The 20,054-nt window shown below is 35.9% G+C and overlaps 1 protein-coding gene across 1 annotated transcript in view; it reads left to right on the top strand.

Moving 5' to 3' along the window:
- The window catches only part of plxdc2 (plexin domain containing 2), a 103,187-nt gene that overhangs the window by 48,431 nt on the left and 34,702 nt on the right, over positions 1–20,054 (top strand). Inside the window, exons 3-4 of the mRNA XM_038297928.1 lie at positions 8,640–8,786; positions 13,527–13,596. Coding sequence (XP_038153856.1) covers positions 8,640–8,786; positions 13,527–13,596 — 217 coding nt within the window. The remainder of the gene's footprint in view (positions 1–8,639; positions 8,787–13,526; positions 13,597–20,054) is intronic.

The following is a 20,054-nucleotide window of genomic DNA, read 5'->3' as shown; positions in this document are numbered from 1 at the left end:
TGTTGTGTTCTGCATGCAAAACATAATCAGATTTTATGAAACATTAAAAGCAACACATATTGTTTCGCTAAGCCTTTACCAGACAAGCTGTTGTTCCACCTCATCTTTCATAAACTGTACAAACATAAAAGGTTCACTCTGTGCTAACTGCATAGATCTTAAAAAACCTGAAAGAAAGAAAAAAAATTTAAATGAATTTACTTTTTGTTTGTTGTGTGGTTGGTTTGTTACTTTTAGTATTTTCAGTTATCTAAGAGTCCTTGAGTGGTTTGAAGAAAACAGTAGTGGAAATGGCTGAAAATTGGACTAAGACTGAATTTGCTGCAAGTAAAATGTTCATGTTATGAAATGTTATTTATTTAGTAAATAATAAAAAGTAGTGGGGAAAAGTAGTTGACCGGCAATCAGAAGGTAGGCAGTTCTTTCTCACGTCAACGTGTGCACTCTATTTATCATTTAACTTCCATCCATCTTCTTCCGCTTATTTTGTCAGGGTTGCTGTAGGGCCAGTGTCTATCTCCGTTGGTTTATAGGCAAGAGGCAGGATACACCAGTCTTATGCAGGGCTACACAGAGACGCACGAAAACATACAACCATGCACACACACAGACACACACACACACACACACACACACACAAAGTAAGGACGATTAACCTTACACATTACATGCAAACTCCATGCAGAAAAACCACAGACTGGGAATTAAACCAGGAACCTTCTTGTTACAAGGCACCAGTGCAAACTGTGCTACCGTGCAGCCCACCCATTAAATTAAAATATCAAATCAAACACCACATGATACTGAAAATAAAGTTGGAAAAATTATAATGAAATGTCCTAATTTTGCCTGTTTTTGTTGCAAAGCTGTATTGGCCCCTGGAACAGTTTGACTATTAACTGTCTGATGATTGAAGCGATGCATCATTAGCCGTGTTTTCAAAAGCTGAAAAGCTTCTGCAAATTAGATGTTTCAATCAACTCAAGTGACTTAACAAGGCCTGGCAAAGCCTAATGTTCTCAGACATCACACTGTAATAAACAGGAAGTAGAGTAAGCAAACTACTGTGGACTACAGGTTGGTGATGGACAGAGGTTTAAATATGATAAATGTAATAAATAAAAAGTATGTTGCATTTGATTTTTCTTACTTTATCACGTCAGCTAGTATTGCAAAGGTTCATGCCATCTAGAAACATGAGAGAAGTGTGTTTCTAATGCTGCATTCAGGACGCCAGCGGAGGCGGAACCAGATGATCAGTCGTGTTAGGTAAATATTCACTTGGTCTAATAAAATTGATTTTAGTTTTGTAATAAAAAAATAATTTTTTCCAATCAGGGAGGCGCTTTAAGCAGAAAAGAACATCTAGATTTATCTTTTTATTTTTCGCTTTGGGATAACAAGTCAATTTTTTTTCTTTCCCAATATGGGGTTTCAAAACATATCGATAAAACTAACTGATTTCTGTTTTTTTGTTTTTGTTTGTTTTTTTAGAAAATTAGGTAACAGTTTGTTTTCCTGTTTCCAAAACAAGAAGCCATCAGAGTTTTGGTGTCCTCTTTTGCCCATTTACACTTTTTCGAAAAAGGCAAAAAATACATCTATTTGCTTGTTGGTTTCCTTTTACTATTTACCATGAAGATTAGAATAACATTTACATTTCATTCTCCATCAGGTGTAATGGTCACCAGAGATCTAACTAACTAGACTTTGTGGCTGATTTATTTATCTCTGGTTGCTAAAAAGAATATGCCTCAGCAATCTTTCATTAAACATAAAAGCAGTAAAGATGATTTCACAAAACAGTTACATATAGACATTTTAATTTGTGTGTACTGTGGTTGTCATTCCTAATTGTAAAACCATTTATTTACTTTAGAAAGCAGAAGCTTAACATTCCGTCAAACTAAAACCTATCTTGCAATGTATAGTATACCGGTATAGATCTATGTGTTAAGAAATTAGGTGGATATTGTGGTAGCCTACATCTTTCTGTCATATCTGTAAAATAGTTGTATCCACCTTTATTAGCATCTAATGTGAACAGCTTATGAATATTGGGATAAACGGTGTGTAATTTACATTGTTTAGTTGCATCATGACCAGATGAAACAGATCCATAGCATCATCTGTTTTATAATAAAGCATCAAATATGGGAAGAAAATTCCTTAGCTCTTTCTTCTCAGATACATTATGCCAAATTAATGAGAGAGCACCTTAAACACACTTAATACAAACTTAGGTTTCAAATTTTCTGCTAACCATCACATGTCAATAGGGTGAGATTTATTCATATTATTATGGGACATTTGCACAACATGTGCCCTGCGATAGACTGGCGACCTGTCCAGGGTGTACCCCGCCTCTCGCCCATAGACGGCTGGAGATACCTGCACCCCTCCACACCCCAACTGGGATTAAGCATGACAGAAAATGGATGGATGGATTTACACAATATGAGTCAAAGTTTGTTTCTGTTTCAGGAACAATAATGCCTTTGTGTAGCACAATATGGTGTATTAGCTTGGGCAAACATAAGGCAGAATAGACAGCATCGTAGCTTATTTTAGGATCAATTACAGTATGTATGTTGTATTATTACGGTAGATACACAGTAAGGTGATGTTATTTGAGTATGATGAGTATTATTTTCATGTAGCATCTTGTCTTCTAACACAGCTAAAAAATATGTTGATATGCTTTATTGTACCTAAACATAGTATTTTCCAAAAGACTGCCGGAAGTTTCAAATTAAACATGTTCCATGGCATTCAGAGAGGTTGGAAGGTTAAAACAATAAGAGTTACTTGGCAGATCTCCATTCAGACCTCCTGCAGAAAGTCTTGTTCTTTCTTGTTCTTTTATTTGGAGACATCTTACACCCTGTCCAACGCAGACATCTTCCTCTCTAAAGAGTGTTCTTACCACAACAACATGCAGGAATGGTTTGTCTTTTAATCTTGAATATTTTTGTAGTTTCTAGCAGGTTGGATAAGGTTTATTAGTGCATATCAATTTTACTAAACACACATTACTTATACACAAGTTTGAATGACTTGGATTCCTCTAAAAAGTATTTATTTTATATTTTGGGCAATGTTCCCTGTTGGTAGAACAGATTAGCTGCGACATATCGGACTGACAGTAATCATCAATAAACACAAGCCTCATTTATTTTAAGGAGAACACTTGTTTCAGCATGGCTGAGTAACACATTTGGACATCTTTGACAAATATTCAGGAAGACAAAACACAGCCCCATTGTTTTCAAGCTATGCAATGACTTAAATCTAGGAAAAAGTCTTACTAGCAAAAAAGTGTTTTACATACACAGTATAGATTGTACCTCCACTTGTCTGACCAGCCTATAACATCACCAAATTATTTGTGATACATCATAGATACAATCCTGATCTATATTCATTTTTCTATTTATGGCTTACTATTGCAGATATTTGCTAGTAGATGTACAGTCTGTACAGCATTACACACTCAGTCCAGCCACTCAGGAGCTTCTCTGTAAATGTTTATGGAAAAAGGTTTACAGTGTAGAAAAACAAAAGGCCAAAATTACAGAATGCAGCTAAAAGAATCTTAGCATCCATGACTGTCTGAACCCGTCACAGTTTCACGTCTTATCTTCTCCATGAAAAAAAACATGGGGAACATGCATCAGGCTGTGTGATGACTGATTACACAGAGATCTTTATTCACAACCATGTTGCAGCGTTTAGATGAAGACAAGAGAGACAAATGACATTCTGTGTTTAGATGGAAATTGATTTGCATGTTCACTGTCATGGCTGCACTTTCACATCTACCCTGAAAATAAGCCAGCTCTGCTCTTGGTAGTTATGGTTTGTCAATGAAATTGCATGCTGCTTATTCACCTGCTTGTTTAAAAATGCTTCAAATCATTGCAGTAAGGTTCAGGTTTGTGTGATTTTCTAAGGAGGGACGACTCTAAAAACTGACACAACTATTAGGCCTTTTTACATGATTCATATATAAAAGCCTTTTTTTTCCATATGGAGATAGGCACCAAAACCCCTTCCGACCCCAGCTGGGAAAAAGCATGATGGAAAATGGATGAATGAATGGATTTTTACATATGAGACACAATCTATTTGGTGACACACTCCCACTGGATTGTATTGATGGATAGGTAAAGCCTTTTCCTGTCTAAGACTTTGCAGCATTAGGCCATCTCACACAGCTGCTGCAGGTTGGAAATACTCTTCACATGAACCCATATCTTTTCAAATATTTATCTGATGCCTTCACTCACGACCATGAGCTTATGAGCGTAGTGTGTAGCCCACTTTGTACAGCCATGAGGAGAACCACTAAATTATATATCATGTTCCTGGATTCAGCTTATGCTGCTTATTGATCTTGTGGAACAGTGTCAATTTAATTTATTAGCTGATGCCCCTTAGTAATGTAGGGTAACACAGACACACAAGCTGAATTAATATCCCTTTAGTTAGTGTATATTCAACCGTGCAACGCATAAATAGCGTATATCTGCTACTACTGTTTTTTTTTTTTTTCAGTTTTACTTGTATGGATTCAGAAGTCTCAGAGATCCAAGTCAGATTTTAATCAGAACCTTCCTAGCAGACAGATTCCCAGCTTTGAAAGTCAGATTATCTTAACAGGCTAACATAGAATTCATGTCACTCACGTAAACACTGGTTATGTTTTCCACAGTGCTTGTACAGCTAGGATGAATTTTGTTTTACATGTTTTGGTTACATTCAGTTTTGAATTTAGATGTAATTAGAAACACAACTTAAGGGGGACTCTCACTCTCCTGGGTCCTAAAGAGGAGCCGGTTGCATCTCTGAAGGAGAGGGTTAATTTAATTCTATAGTGAAAGAAAATAAAGTAAAAAATTGACATACCAAAGAGCGTGGTACATAGGAACAATTTGCTCTATATTAAAATGGATAGATGTGGTGTCTATTATTTGTTTACTCTAAATACTTAAAAAAAGGGACAACAGCCTAAGCCATTTATAACCAGCAGTTAATTATGTCCTTTGCTTCTAGAGAGTAAATTTGTTTTGCTACACTGAAAATAATTACCAATATTAAAACTTGTCATATAAAATACAAGTTTTATTTACAACACACATACACTTCCTTTTAATAAGGTTATTATATTTTGTTTGCACCTCTGAGTTCATACATAAAAGTTAAAACCATATTTTACTTTAAACTATTAATGTATAAGCTCTTGTAAAAGTAATTTGCTAAAGTTGAAATGACAGAAAGCTGACTGAGTTGAAATGATTTGCTGACCACATCAGTGAAGTCCAGAGCCCTAGAGACCTGTTCTCTGGGGTGACCAATCATTCATTTCCAGTAAATGAGCCGGGGTTTGGCAGTTTGGCAGTTATCAGTAGAAAAGCGCTTGACTTGCTGCATTATTTCAAGTATAAAGTTTGTTGCAGAGGGGATTATGGGTTGGAGCTGTCTTTCAGAAATGGATTCCAACCCCTAAGATCCAGTGAAAGGAACTTCCAGTGCTTCTGAGTAGTAAGACATTTTGAACAATTGTATGCTGCTGATTCGGTTGAAGCAGTTTGTTCATGATGTATTAGAAGCAAGGTCCATAAAGACATAAATGAGCCAGTAAAATTTGGAAGAGCTTGAGTGTCCTGCAGAGGTCCAGCTTCCTAAAGATGGAACATCTTTTGGGATGAATTAGAGTGTGGACTGGATTTAATCGTATATTTATTTAGCTATCAGGATTCAAAGAGACCTCTTGGTCATCTTTTAAATAAAGCTAAATCAACCTTTGTTTTACTCTGCCCATGCTCATTTTGTGTTTTAAATGTTTAACACTGGGACTATTGAAAATATATTCTTTCTATAAGTCACTGGGCTGATGCATCAATACCAATGAGCAGCAACAAATCATGGAGACAAACCATTATTAGCTAAAGCAGAGCTGCTCACATGACGGATGGTGACTATAAAGAGCATTTTAAAACACTTCAGTTCAAAGTCACAGTAAAATACACCTTAACACCAAGACACTAAATCATTCATTCGGAGTGAATTTCTCTTTGAAATCAACCACAATGGCAGTTTCTATACTGTGTGATTTGGGGGAAAATATCTTGACTTGCTTACTTTGAACAACTGTTTTTAAGCCATTTAAATGTATTTGAATAAAAGCCTTTATTTGAGGTCTATGCTCTGTTGCAAAAACATTCAGAAGTGGAAATATGTTGGATCAATATTCATTTTGCACGATAATGCAATATTTATGAAGTGGGCTGCTCAGGTAAAATATGCAGATAAATCATTTGGGTGAAAATTATTTCATTCCGCTCCTGCTTCAAAGTCTCCCTTGGTGCTTTTACGTTGAGAATATTCACTTTTACATCATGTTTTAGGGTTTGTGTTTGTAAGCATGTCTGAAAATTTAAGTAAAATATGCTAAAGATGTATTAAAAGTACATTGACACGATTTTGTTAAGGTTTTTATTCCTTAAAAGCAATAATATTAAGCACTTATTTCGACTTAAAAGACAAAATGTTTGAGGTCCAGATGGTAAATGCTTTATACACCTCACAGAATGGTTTCCTGTATGTTCCGTTTAATTAAGAGCTACCATTATGCTAATTTAGACCATTTGAATTTAGAGGGTAATAACCATAAAGACCTTTGAAATGACCTTTTACAAACTTTTAACCATTTGCCTCAGTTACCTTGAAAAAGTTCTTGATGAATCTAGAAATTGACCTCAGTATGTCTATTCAATTCTGAATGGATGTGAATCTTATAATATGAATATTTTTAACTACCCTATAAAGCCCCTTTTTGTTCCCTGTGTTCTGGTCAGCTTTGTTTGTTTTCTTTCTTCTCAGATCATTTATCTGAATTGAAAGTTAAGATAACGTAAATACAAAAGAGAAATGCAGACTATCATGTTTGACTGTGTATATGAGTTTATTTTTTCTTAAATTTCTAAATTTTGGGAAAAATAAAGATGCTTTTGGTTACTGTGACATTGGGCTTTTCCCATAAGGGGAATTCTATTTTTTTACTATCCAACACTGAACTACTCATAATTAAGTCAAGATAGGTTTGTGCTGTTTTCGATTACATTTGTGACCTCCTGGGTGAGTTGTCAATGATCTCCTGTAGTAGTTTTGGTAGGCAGCCTGTTCACCATTGTTCCATATTTTCTACATTTGTGAACAATGACTTTTACTGTGTTTCACTGGAGTCACAGATATCTTGAAAAAGTGTCCCTGTAGAGACTTTCAGACTCGTATATGTAATTTACTTTTTTTTTCTTAATTTCACAGGATAGGGGAATAATCAGTTGTACTATGAGATCTTTGTTAATCCCATTTAAGGGGTTATGTAGAATTTGGGGAGAGGATTTGCTTCTCCCCCTTCATCCGAGTAGATAATTAATCAAAAAAGCTACCTTATGTTGTCCTTTGGTATACCGGTATGTTTCATATAAATGTTTGTTTGATCCTAAACATTAAAGTGTGGAAACAAAGCAGATGGTTTCTATAAACATTTTTAAGCACTGTACTCCTATAGCTTTCTTGTTTTATATTCTAGAAGGAAATTGTTGAGGTTGACATGATTTAACTGCTTTAATAGAAAATGTGTTTGGCAATACTTTTTTAGATAAATCAGAAGTAACACAACTAAAATGACTTAACTAACATTTTGAGTTCATTTGCAGAGTTGGTTTCTGCCAACTCTGAGACATTGTCCCTTTTTATCGGATATACAAGAACAAATATGGAGGTTGTATATCTTCTAGACAAATAATATACTACTCCTGAAGGAAAATCCCTCTCAGAAGAAAAGGATTGTGCTTTAAATGCAGTTTGTCTCTTGGCATTTTGAGAACCAAAGTGAAATATCTCTGAATGATATTGCCTGTATTTCAAAGCAACCACAGAGCTGTGCGAGCTCCCTTTATTCAGATCACAGCCAGGAGAAGTCTGCCCCTCCCTGCCTGCCCGGCAAAATATTAACTTTAACAGTGTTTTAGATAAAAGACACAGCTGTTATGTATCATTACACCCACAGGGAGAGGCAGATAACGCAAGCATTCCCTTTAATTCAACACAGGAAACAATAAAAGCTGACAACCTCCTGCTACGTAGCTTATAAAAGTCAGCAAATGTTTCTGTTATTAATGACAGCCCTGACTTTTCCATGTAGCCAAGCTTTAAAAAAAAAAAAAAACAAGAAGTTGAGTTGCTTTGCACAATTTAATTAGCTACTAAATAAATATGCAAATTGAACTTAACCAGTATCAGAATAGACTAATTGCATAATAATGTAAATGATTATATTGTCTTATTAATCAATATTTATAATTTGTTATTAAGTAAAATTGGAAGACTACTTTATTGACTTAATTAAATGGTGGTATAAGGAATTTTAACAGAATGGTCCAGCGCAGTTATGGTACTTTGTGTTGGTCTGTAATAAAATCCCATTAAAAATTACATTTAGATTTATTGTTGTAACATGACAAAATGTGTATAAGTCAGAGCTTATTTATGTAGCAAAGCACTTTGTTTTACGTTCATGCTATTACATAAACTCAAATCTCAAACCTTTCTTTGCTTTGTCATTCCTGTAGGAGGACATGGATCACAACTACTACACATCAAAAACATACGGCCCCTCAGATCCTATGAGCAAAGACTTGTGGGTAAATATTGAACAGATGGAGAAGGACAAAGTAAAGATCCATGGGATTCTATCCAACACACACAGGCAGGCGGCGGTAAGTCAACAACAGCCTGATGAGCAATCTAATGGATGCTATATGTTATTTAAGCCCATAGTTCTGTCTTGCAGAGTATCAAAGTATTTTCATTGTTTTTATAACCCTTGAGGTTTTTCACAAAGTGACAGTTTACAACTACAAACTTGGACAACATATTTAAAGTTGTACGACGACATAACATAGAGCAGTTTTGTACGGATGTTTGTACAAGCATAAACATGAAAATTATGGCATGCTTTGTTTTATTAAACCCTCATGATGATAATCCCTCAAAACAGCCTATAACTGCAGAAAAAGGGTTTTTGTGTCAAATTCCACCTACTTCATAGTAACTTACTTTGTGTTGGACTTTTACACAATATCCCAATACAGTATGTTGACATGTAGTTTAAATCTAACAAAGTGTTGAAAGATAATAGAAATATGTATAATTTTGTAAAGCAGATATGACCAGAGGTCGGTATTGACTAGTTACATTTGCAGGACTTATGTTTGAAAACGAGTTTTATTAATAGTATTATTAAGATTTACAGCTACTCCTACAGTATCAGTATAGTCATTGAATAAAGAATAAGCTTGTTTTAAAAAAAGCACATCTGAAATAGAAAATGTAAGTTATTAGCTTGTAAAGAAACAAGGATTATTAATTTAGACATTGTTTTCTAATCTGCATAGCCTGCTGTTGTAATTGAAGGTTAAATGATTGCAGTAAATATCTATATATTCCCAACTGTAATTACTGTAAGTGTTAATTATGTATGTTTGTGTTTTCCTGTCTGGAGTTATTTTCAACCACATTTTTTTTTCTTTTCTTATTCTTTCAAAAAATGTACTAAAATTTGTTTCTGCTTGAAAATAGATTTTTTAAATACTAAATGAAATGTTATTAGTAGTCACTCAATGCTGAAATAGGCTTTTTACCAAAAACCTTTTTACTCTCACTTTAATAAGTTTTTTAATTGATAATTTTTACTTTTTACTTCAGTAGGGATACGTTGAAACAGAATTTGTTGTCTACTCCACCTTTCTCTATTGATAAGTCAACTGTGTTACACTACATGTAGGCTGTATTTAACAATTGGCAACTGGCAATTATTTAAATTAATCTATGACACATTATATGGAATAATTGAAATACTTTTGAATAACATGCAGGTCCCTTGCAATAATAAAACAACATAATTAAACTTCAGTGTAGGCTACTCCCAATATCATTATATGATAAAAGTGCAAAATAAGAGAACATGTCCGATAAAAGTAGAAAAATCCTGGGTTGTATAAAGAGAAACCTGAACAAGACTCATAAATTACACATTATCAAGATGAAGAAGGAACAGGTTCCCTGAAGACCTGCCTGCTTGATTTCAGAGTGACGGTGTAAATCAACACTGGAGCAGTGGAGAGTTAATCATGATTATGACCATGTAACACATTCGCTCTGTCAAATGTCAAAGAAAGATTCTCTTTAGCTTGATTAATATCTGCAAAAATGTTTAATAACACATTCATGCAAAAATAAGTTAAAGCAGAACCAAAGAAACTTAACAGGAAAAGCAACAGGATGGCTGCACAATTCTGCAAAAATTAAAAATTGCTATTTTTTTATCATTATTTTTTTATTTAAATTTTATATTGATTTTTTCCCGCCCTTGCCACAATCATAAAGATATTTAGCCCAGGGTGACCTTAAGAGCTCTTGTCCAGAGTCCACTATCACAGGACTTTTCTGTTCCTAGCTTTGATCAAAGAAATAGCTGCATTTTTCCCCTTATGTTTGTTGACAAATCCTCTTAAAGTGTTTTACTGTCACCTGAAGGGCTGGGGTCAGACAGTTAATGTCTTACTCTCGTAACATGCAACATAACCGAAATTAAGTGATTCTGTGACTGAGATTTCATATATTGTAAATTGCGATTATATTGAAAATGCAATTAATTTCTTAGCTTTAGTAAAAACCAGAGAGTGACTTCACCTAAAGACTTTGACTATTTTAGAGGCAAGCAATAAAAAATCTGTAGTATCGACAAAAACAGGCAGCTTTCTATAACAGGAGTCAATTCTTTTAAAAATGTATGTCACACCGACAAAACAGGAAGGTACTATGAATGAATGAATGTTGATGCCATGATGGCCCTAATATATACACGGCAAAAACATTCTTAAATTGAGTAAAAATTTCTTAAAATAACTGTATTTACCCTTAATTTGAGTAGGAAAATAAGATTATCTGCCAATGGAATGAGCAGTTTTACCATTAAAATAAGGTAGTTAGTTATTATGCACTTGAAATAAGAGCCTGCATGTGTTTTTTTTTTTATTTTAGATGTAAATTGTCTTATTCCATTGGCAAAATCACGCCCTTGTCTGCTTAATTGAAGAAAAGATGCACTCATTTTAAGAAAAATTAACTTACTTAGATTTACATTTTTTGCAGTATTAAAAAAAGCAACGATTCTGCTTATTTGCAGCACAGAAACACATATAGCAAAAACTGCAGATCCTGTTTGCAGGAAGCTCCGTAGTTAATAAAAGAGGACATTGTTTTTCTACACGTTCCAGAAACTGTTGTCCTGTTGCGAATAGGATTTTAATTTTTTGACTATCATTTTTGACATGTCAATGCTGTCAAACATAAAATGTTAATTTGCCATGGTGGTGAATTAAAGTGAAATTGGGCTTTCTTCAAAGAACATTATAATCTATACATCAGATGCCAGTTTCTTACATCTTCAAGCTATTGCTCTCTGATGACAATTCTCAATGCCTCCTCCTCGCTGGACAAATCAGCATATAAACCTCTACTATATGAACTCAGATTGGATCTTTATGGATTCATCTTTCATATTCCAGCACTAAAAGACCAAAAAAAGCTGTTGTTTTCCATGCAGTTTAAATTCTTATCTGCTGCTAGTTTAAAGCCCTCCCTCCTAGTCGGTGCAGGCAGGTGACCCATGTGAGCTGCATACTGATAAAGTCACATAAGGCAGCAGCCGCCGACCAGGGAGACAGAGCAGCATGACAGCAGGGAGAAAGGAAGTAACCTGAGTGAACAATAGTTGGAGAGGAGACAGAATAGAGTCCCTCATTGTGCATTCTGCTCCTCTGCTTTCAGTCTGTTATAATGATGGGTTTAACTTTACTCATTCAAGGATGATATATTCCTGCTGAAAGAAGACATTTGAACTATTTTGGCTTATTCTCCAACTTTGGCTTGGTTTGACAAATTGATAAGTAAATAGCCTCACTCAACAGGGAGATATATGGATATATGGAAATCCTGGATGATTCACTGAGAAGGGAAAACCATCTGTGTTGGACTGATCTGAGGCGTGACAGAGGGGAAATGTTTCAGTTCATTGTAATGGGCAGTAAAAATCCTAAGAAACTGCCTTAAGCTTAGCAGAACATACTCCTTTCCAGACCCACCACCTGCCAAAACCTTGGCCCAGACACAGGAAAAAATGGCTGGTAGAAGTCAGAAAACAAAATATGATAAGGCCAGCTCTACCAGATGATTTCTGCAAAGTTAAGCTGACACAGTTTGTGAGATTCAGGACAGTTTACCACAAAACTACTAACGGAGGGCTATGTAGTTACAGTATTTATTGCAGCTGCCGATCTTCATGATGGCCTCTGGCAGTTATTGTGACATATTTAAAATGGTGCAGCCCATAACTGTGGTATGTGAGCATAATCTTCTCTGATATTCTTTGATAAGTTGATAAATATTAAATGGTATTTTAGCTCCAATAGTTAAATCTCAAATGGTTATATAATCTGGAATGCAGTGCCCACTGATGAAAATACATCTTGTGATTTGTCTGCCGATGCGGGACCTCACTTGGTCCTGGACAGATGGAAGTAACGCTGAAAGCGACCATCATCTAGTCACAGCTCCTGAATCAGGTGATTGTTCTTGCCAGACTGGGAAGAAATCTAGAGGATCTGGTGGACCCAGCAACACATACCCTGTCATTCTGCTTACCGCATTAAACAAAACAGCTTGACTTGCACGGTAAAACCATTGGGTTGAAAAGAGAGCAAGATAGAAACTTCTGATATCTGATGATGAAGCGAGCCGAGCTGGGTGAAATTCTGCCAGTGTTGTTCTGAATGGGATGTTTGATGAAAACCAAACCTAGTCCCACTCCTAAAAACAGAAAACAAAGGTTACAGTTCACAGAATCACCTCAGTAAATAAAGCTACATGTTTTATACAATCGAATAAATGTCAGTCTGATTTTATGTAAGAAGACAATGTCAGGTAACCCAAATATAAAAAGGATTCCAAATATTTCACCAAATATTTTTTACATTTACAAGAAAATATTTAACTTAAGTTATTTTGCTAATTGATGATAAGTTATTAATCAGTGATATTGAATTATTTTGTATCCAGATTCATTACTATCTTAAATGTAACTTAATGAAACAGTATTTAAAACATTATAGTTTATCTCCTTATCAACCTATTAATAAATACTTTATTTACTCTTCTAGAAGCAAAACATTTTACTGCCAAGATTTATCTTTGTTTCACATAATCTTGTGAAATGTGTGCCACAGACCATCAGTTATTACCTGTATTAAAAAAGCGCCCCCTCTTCGCTTAACTTTTCCCCATTTACTCTCTGGTCTTTATTCTCTGTTGTATTTAAGATAAAAAGTAGTTTCTGCTTTGATTTTCTGTTACCTTTATTTTTCTGACTTAAACCATCTGTCTGTTTTTCCATTCAGAGAGTTAATCTGTCCTTCGATTTCCCGTTTTATGGACATCTCCTGCGTGAAATCACTGTGGCAACTGGTGGTAAGTTAGAGTCTGCTTTCTCAATAGAAGTCATGCCTGTAATTGTTGGAGCAACAGCATGTGCTTGGCATAGCAGAGTGTTCACTGTGATTTTGTTTTTTTATTGCTGTGAGATTTAAGATTTCAGACAGTAATGTGGAGAAGCTGAGCAGAAAGTTTGGATTTTGCTACCTTTTTGCTTGCAGGCTTTGCTAAAGTGTTTACCAGCTGAGACCAGATTTCTAAATACACTTTAAAAAACACAGCTATTATGTTTCCTTTTCAGTTAAATTAGGATTACCAAACTTATTTCTATATGTTAAACAATAAAAGAAATGAGATTTTTTTTTACTTTCTTCAAAGTCTTAAGTTGCATACCATAAAGTAAGAGGACTGACTTTTAACAGTAAAAAAAAAGTAAACCTTATGATGTGCTTCTATTCTGGTTGATTTACTATAACTTGAGTTGAACTGTGGCACCAGTGGGTGTATTTTAAGCAATATCCATAAACACTCTGCTTAGTTTTGTGATATCTTGGCAAAAAAAAATCCACAACGTAAAAATAAAAAGAGAGATCAGGGAAAATATCCCAAAAAATTTCTTTTTTTATAATACTAATCTTTTTCATCCTTAGGTACAGTTAGCAGACTTCTAAAGTTGTCATGCCAGTCTGCAGTATATTTTAGGATATACACAATATCCAGTAATATACTGGTCAGGGAGAAGATGGATTCTTCCTTCCTGTGGTGCCTGTATTTGTTGTGAAATCTGTATATTATTCCCAGACTAAAAATAAAAGACCTTGTGAAGCTTCTGGCTGAGGGTGTTACAGCTCATTTACATTGTCATCCTTCAAAAATTTCAAAATGACCAAATTAGTTCCAAAGAGGCTGTCAGACCCAGAACAAGAGGACCTAATATTCAAGGTGGAGAGACAGTAAGGTTTAACAAAATATTTATTTAATATGTAGCAGAAGAAAACCGAGACGGTGTCTAAGGCAGGAACCTCTGGACTTAAAGTTCAGTCCGTTTCCAGAGGATGAGATAGGTTCCAGCTTGACGGCTGCCAACAAGACACGACATGCGCCACCCAGAGAGTCCCAGATGCTGTAGTCTTGGAGGTCAGATGAAAGGCAGGAGATCAGACCTGAGTAGAAAGAAGGAAGGCAGGATAATCCAGAGAGCAGAGCCAAAGCCTGTGTCGAGAAGTTGCACAGGAGTCAGGATCAGGAGATCAGAGAACTTAAGAGGTACCGAAGGGAAATCCAGGTCAGAGTCAGAAATCAGTTCCAGGTTCGGTACAAAGGTAGAATCCAGCAGAAATCCGAGGACAGGTCAGGCAACCAGATCAGAACAGGGACAGACACGTTCAGAGGTCCAGAGGCAGAACGGGTCAGGCTCAGGTAATCAAAAACAGTCAGGTATTCTAGATAACTCTCACCACAGACTTGAATAATCTGGTACTAATGATTGGTCCAAAGGCTGGTTATATAGAGGCTGAAGCAGGTGAATCAGATGAACGGTAATGGGAACTGGGCAGAGCTAGCAATGTGAATGAAATTAGTAATCAGGCCAGTTATCATCACAAAGATCATGACAGAGGCCTAAGGTCAACGGAGTTTATGTCATGGAGACACCATCATTAATCTCTGGTCTCAGTCTCGTAGAAAATTAGCTGTGCAGAGTGGAGATGTTGCATGTAACCAATGAGGTTTACAAAGTTGACTGAGTTACACCTTTGGGAGGTGTTTGCAAATATACTAGCACACTGCAGCGAAAGGTTTCAGGAGGATTCCCAAAATAGTGGACCCAAGTCATCCATTTAAAAAGGGTAGTCAACAAAAACCCAGCAAATGCAACTACGTTTCTAACTTTGACACAAAAAAAACACAATCAAATAAATAAAAACAAAAGCTATTGCATTTTTTTGTCTATGTATCTGTTATATGACAAACCTGATTAAATAAAGAGTAATAAACAGAGCTAGTCTCTCAAATTGTTGTGCTACTGTTTCGTCAGTCAGAAGGGGAAAAAAGTTTCTTTGTGTACATTATATATAAGTGTATGATTTTCACTATGTACATGTCTCTTACAATACTGTATTTGCGGGAATAAATTACAAATGTCTGGATTAAAGTGTGTTGTTTGGCAGAAATAACCCAACAAACCTCTAACAACTGTGAGCCAGCCAAGTGGTCAGCGTGATAGGAGACTGGAGAAATTTCTCACGTCTATGGAATAGTCTGCTAGACTGAAAACAAACCCCTCCCAACATTCAGCAACTGCTTGCCTTCCTTTTCAAGACTTAGCAGAGGAGAAACCAGACCCGTGGTATTTGGGCTGGAAAGCGGACTCTGCCAAGTCCCACCCTGACAGACTCAAATACGGAGGTGGGGGAATCAGACAGTGTGAGGCAGAGGAACGTGACAAAGCACTTGTGTTCACTACAGTGTGCAAAGCAATTATCCACTTGAGTCTTGACAGCAAGACCACAAACAGCCCAGCCAGCTTTTATCAAATGAAAGACCGCTGCTCGGCTTTTACCCAACTATTCCAGAGATGCAGGCTTGCCCTTCTCTGAAAAGATGGAGAAATGATTTGTTGTGGTTCTTATAATCATCACCATCATCACTGCCTAGATCCTTAATTTCTGGAAGCTGGCTTTAGAGAGGCTCCAGAGGGATGGGCTTGCAACATACAAGCAAGGAGGAGATAACAAGTATTTGCATACTGCTAGACAGAGATGGAAAGGCAGCACCAACGAGTTAGAGGAGGAGGCAGCTATCTTCCTCTCACAGGCCTTAGGGGTTTTGATCTGAGACTTCCTCCTCCCGTACCCCCTTTCAGTCAGCCCATCCTCTCATCAATCTGTGATCCTGTAATTTCATTCAGTCACCAATTTAAGAAATATTCTTTCCACTAGATCTAAATAAATAGATGGTCATAATAACACAGTATATATTCCAATTCACAAAGACATAATTTCGGAGCAATTTGCAAAACAACAAGTTCCAGTTTATATCCAATGATGTCAACCCCAATTCTGCCTAAATAAAAACAAAAGGTGAATCCAGTTAATTTCATATCAGTTTACTTTCACATTGAGATTCTAATCCAGTTACATACCACCAAATTAAGATTAGGTTACCGTCATATGTAGTTGGTCATCTAATCCCAGAATTTATATTTCTTATAAATACTAGGTATAGTATACTATAGTATACTATATTTCTTAATTTCCTATATATATGTGTGTGTGTGTGTATATATACTATATATATATATATATATATACTATATATATATATATATATATATATATATATATATATATATATATATATATATATATATATATATATATATTTTTTTTTTTTTTTTTTTTTTTTTTATATATATATATACATTGATACTGATATCAAAAAAATAAAAGCCACTGAAAGACTGCCAAGAGTGCTTGGTCAAAACAAGAAGAGACGCCATAAAACAATGAAACCCACTAAGATTACATTAGCTTGCTAGAGGAAAAAGAAGATTAAGTAAATTCCAGTAATAATTTCACTCGCATAACATGGGAGAGAAAGAAAAGATTTAAGTGTAGCTTCCAGGAGTGTTCCCTGCAGCAGCATAGCTAGTTAAGATATCAAATATCCATAAGCTTTATTAAAAGAAAAGTTTATAAGGAAAGTTTGAAAGGTGGTCATGATCAGCTGTCTGCCCTGATCGACAAGCCCGGCAGGTGGTTCTAAACTGGAGTTTTGACCTCTCTCCAGATTTTAGTGTGAAAAAATGAAATCATAGACAAAGGTTTCTAAGTATTCTTTCTAAACAAAGAACCAAGAACTCTGAAGTCTTAAACACTGTAACATACTTTTCGACAAAGTAGTTTTGGTATGTGACTTTGTAAATGCATTTGATCCAACTTTATGTTTATATTGTAAAAAATCTGGGATTTTAAATTACATTTTCACCGTAAATCTGCAAGTTAATTACAGATAGCTCCTTTGTAATGTGAAAGGAGGACCACAAGGTCTAAAAAATTAGAATAAAGGCCTTTTATTACAGGATATTTAAAAGGAGACTAACCGTATTTTCACGACCATAAGGCGCACCTTATTAAAAGGCGCAGTCTCTGTTATGTGTGCCATTACTGTATTTAACACACACATAAGGCGCACCGGATTATAGGGCGCGGGTTTTATATACCGGTACATATCCTCTACTACGTTTAAATACCTCTACTGCATATTTAAAAATAGAGCGGGAGCAAAACTGAGTATGTTTGTGCTTTATTCATGTATTTATTACAAAGTATTAATCAAATCTGGGAGCTGGCCGTGAGACAGACACATCGCTGATGACACAGAGCGCTGTGATCACTCCTCTGAAACAGTTAATTGACGCATAAATTAACTTAAAATGCAGAAATCTGCCGGCAGAATATGTTCGCTTTTATTATTCTGGTGCCCGCAGTTTAGATTATTTTGATGAAAAACACCTACCAGCTGCCGAGGTGTGTTTCCAGTTTCCAGTCTTAACATGATGACTTGATGAGATGACTGCAGTCTGGTGAGCTATTGCTTGTTTGGAAAGAAAACCTGCACGGCCCTTTCTGGAACCAGTTTGACATCCCTGAGCTAAGAGATTAATTTGAAAAATAAATAAATAAAAATAAATAAATATGATAATCTGGGGAAGCAGCACACCTATCTTAAGGATTTAATAATAGTTGTGTTTATGCTACATCAACTCATTTGTTTCCTAATCTTTCATGAGTTGTTTTGATTTGTAATAAACTGACTAAAGCCTTATCCATTTTTTGCCTGTATTAAACATATCAAATATCTATACCCATAATTCGATAATATCAGTTGAGTTGAATATGTACCATGGATTGTTTTATTATATATGTGTGTTTCTTTAGATCCAAGCCCCCTGCTATCTTTTCCTTTTTGCTGCATCTGAGTTATGCACATTGACATCTTCTGTTTAACACCTGTTACGACGGGGATAGCGCAGGTCTGGTGAGTTGGTCTCTCCAACACTGGACCCAATTCAGTACATCGGTCCAAGAGCAGTGATTTATGGGGTCTGATGGGCTGATAACCAGTCCAAATTTATAATCCCAAAAAATGTGATTCCTATTCTCCTATTTAACAAAGTTTCCAACATAGTAAAATGATCCACCGTGCACGATTAAAGCAATCAGTTCAAATCTCTCACACCTTGTCACATTTATATATTGGCCTGTTGTATGACTCACAAAGTTGATCGTAGGGGAAAGGAATTTGAATGTGAGGAAACGATTTAAAAAAAGGTGCGTACTAAATTTAAGCTGCCTTTTTAAATTATTTGTGTCATATTTGTTCAGCAGTGTTGTCCTAGTGCTTAGAGCAGTGCGCTTGTGCTCTGAGAAGGTTGCAAGAACCCGGTGGGATCCCCATGGCCTCTACTCTGGGTTCCTGAGCAAGAACCCTTAACCCCACACTTCTCCCCAGACGCCACACAATGGCAGCCCATTTAACCCCAAAGGGATGGGTTAAATGCAGAGAGGGAATTTCCCCATTGTGGTACAATAAAAAGAATTTACATTACACATCACACTGCGGTTTTAATCTGGTTTCAGTTTCTCTTAGTCATCATTTGCGTCGCTAATTTTCCCTGTCTTCAAAGTGTGGAGAGAAGGACCGCATATTTTCACGCCAAGTTTGTTTTGTCCTAAATCACAACTTTTGCATGGAAGTTGGAATAAGCAAGTTTCAGGCACGCAGAAAATGGTGCCTATATAAATAAGATCCAGCGTTGTTTACATACAGGGAAGAAATAAATGGAACCAGGTGAAGGATTATCTGTAGAATCTGAGGGCTGAATGAGCCTGAATGATTGATGACAAAACCAAGAAGGGGTGTTGTGGAGGTAGTTTGATGACCCATTTACTGGCTGTCGCAGGTTTGAGTGCCAGTCCTGCTGACCTTTACCAAATGTCTCTCCCCTATCTTGTAACCCACTTTCCTGTCTACATACTTTAAAAATTAACAAAATAAAGGCTACTAGAGCATAAAATAAAAAACAAGAAGACTTGTAGAACGATTGGCATTACAAAAGAAGAAGCAGTATAACAGCAGTGGCGCCCGTTTGAAAGAAAACTGTTTGGTTCCTCATAAACTGCAACATGTTCAAGGATATTCATTCACTAATTGAGTTTATTTAGCAAGTGAACCGTTTTAGGCAGTTCTGTATCAGAAAGAGCTTTAATGTCCTTAACCATCTAAAATTACTAACCATCTGGTGCGGTCCGGTTTCTCTACAACTCATTAAATCATTTTATCTTAAAAATTTTTTACCTTTTGAACCTCCTTTCCTCTACCATTTTGATGGAAGTGTTCCACACTGGCTCAGTGTGGTTTCCTCACAGTCAATATAAAGAAAATAAATGAAAATTAAATGGATTTTTAATTAGATCAAACCTGGCAGCTCT

The sequence above is a fragment of the Cyprinodon tularosa genome, unplaced genomic scaffold (genome assembly GCF_016077235.1).
Source record: "Cyprinodon tularosa strain WSP-4 unplaced genomic scaffold, ASM1607723v1 ctg4, whole genome shotgun sequence".
Taxonomy (NCBI): Eukaryota; Metazoa; Chordata; class Actinopteri; order Cyprinodontiformes; family Cyprinodontidae; genus Cyprinodon; species Cyprinodon tularosa.
The sequence above is the reverse complement of the archived record's forward strand: the minus strand, read 5'-3'. Positions and strand labels throughout refer to the sequence as shown.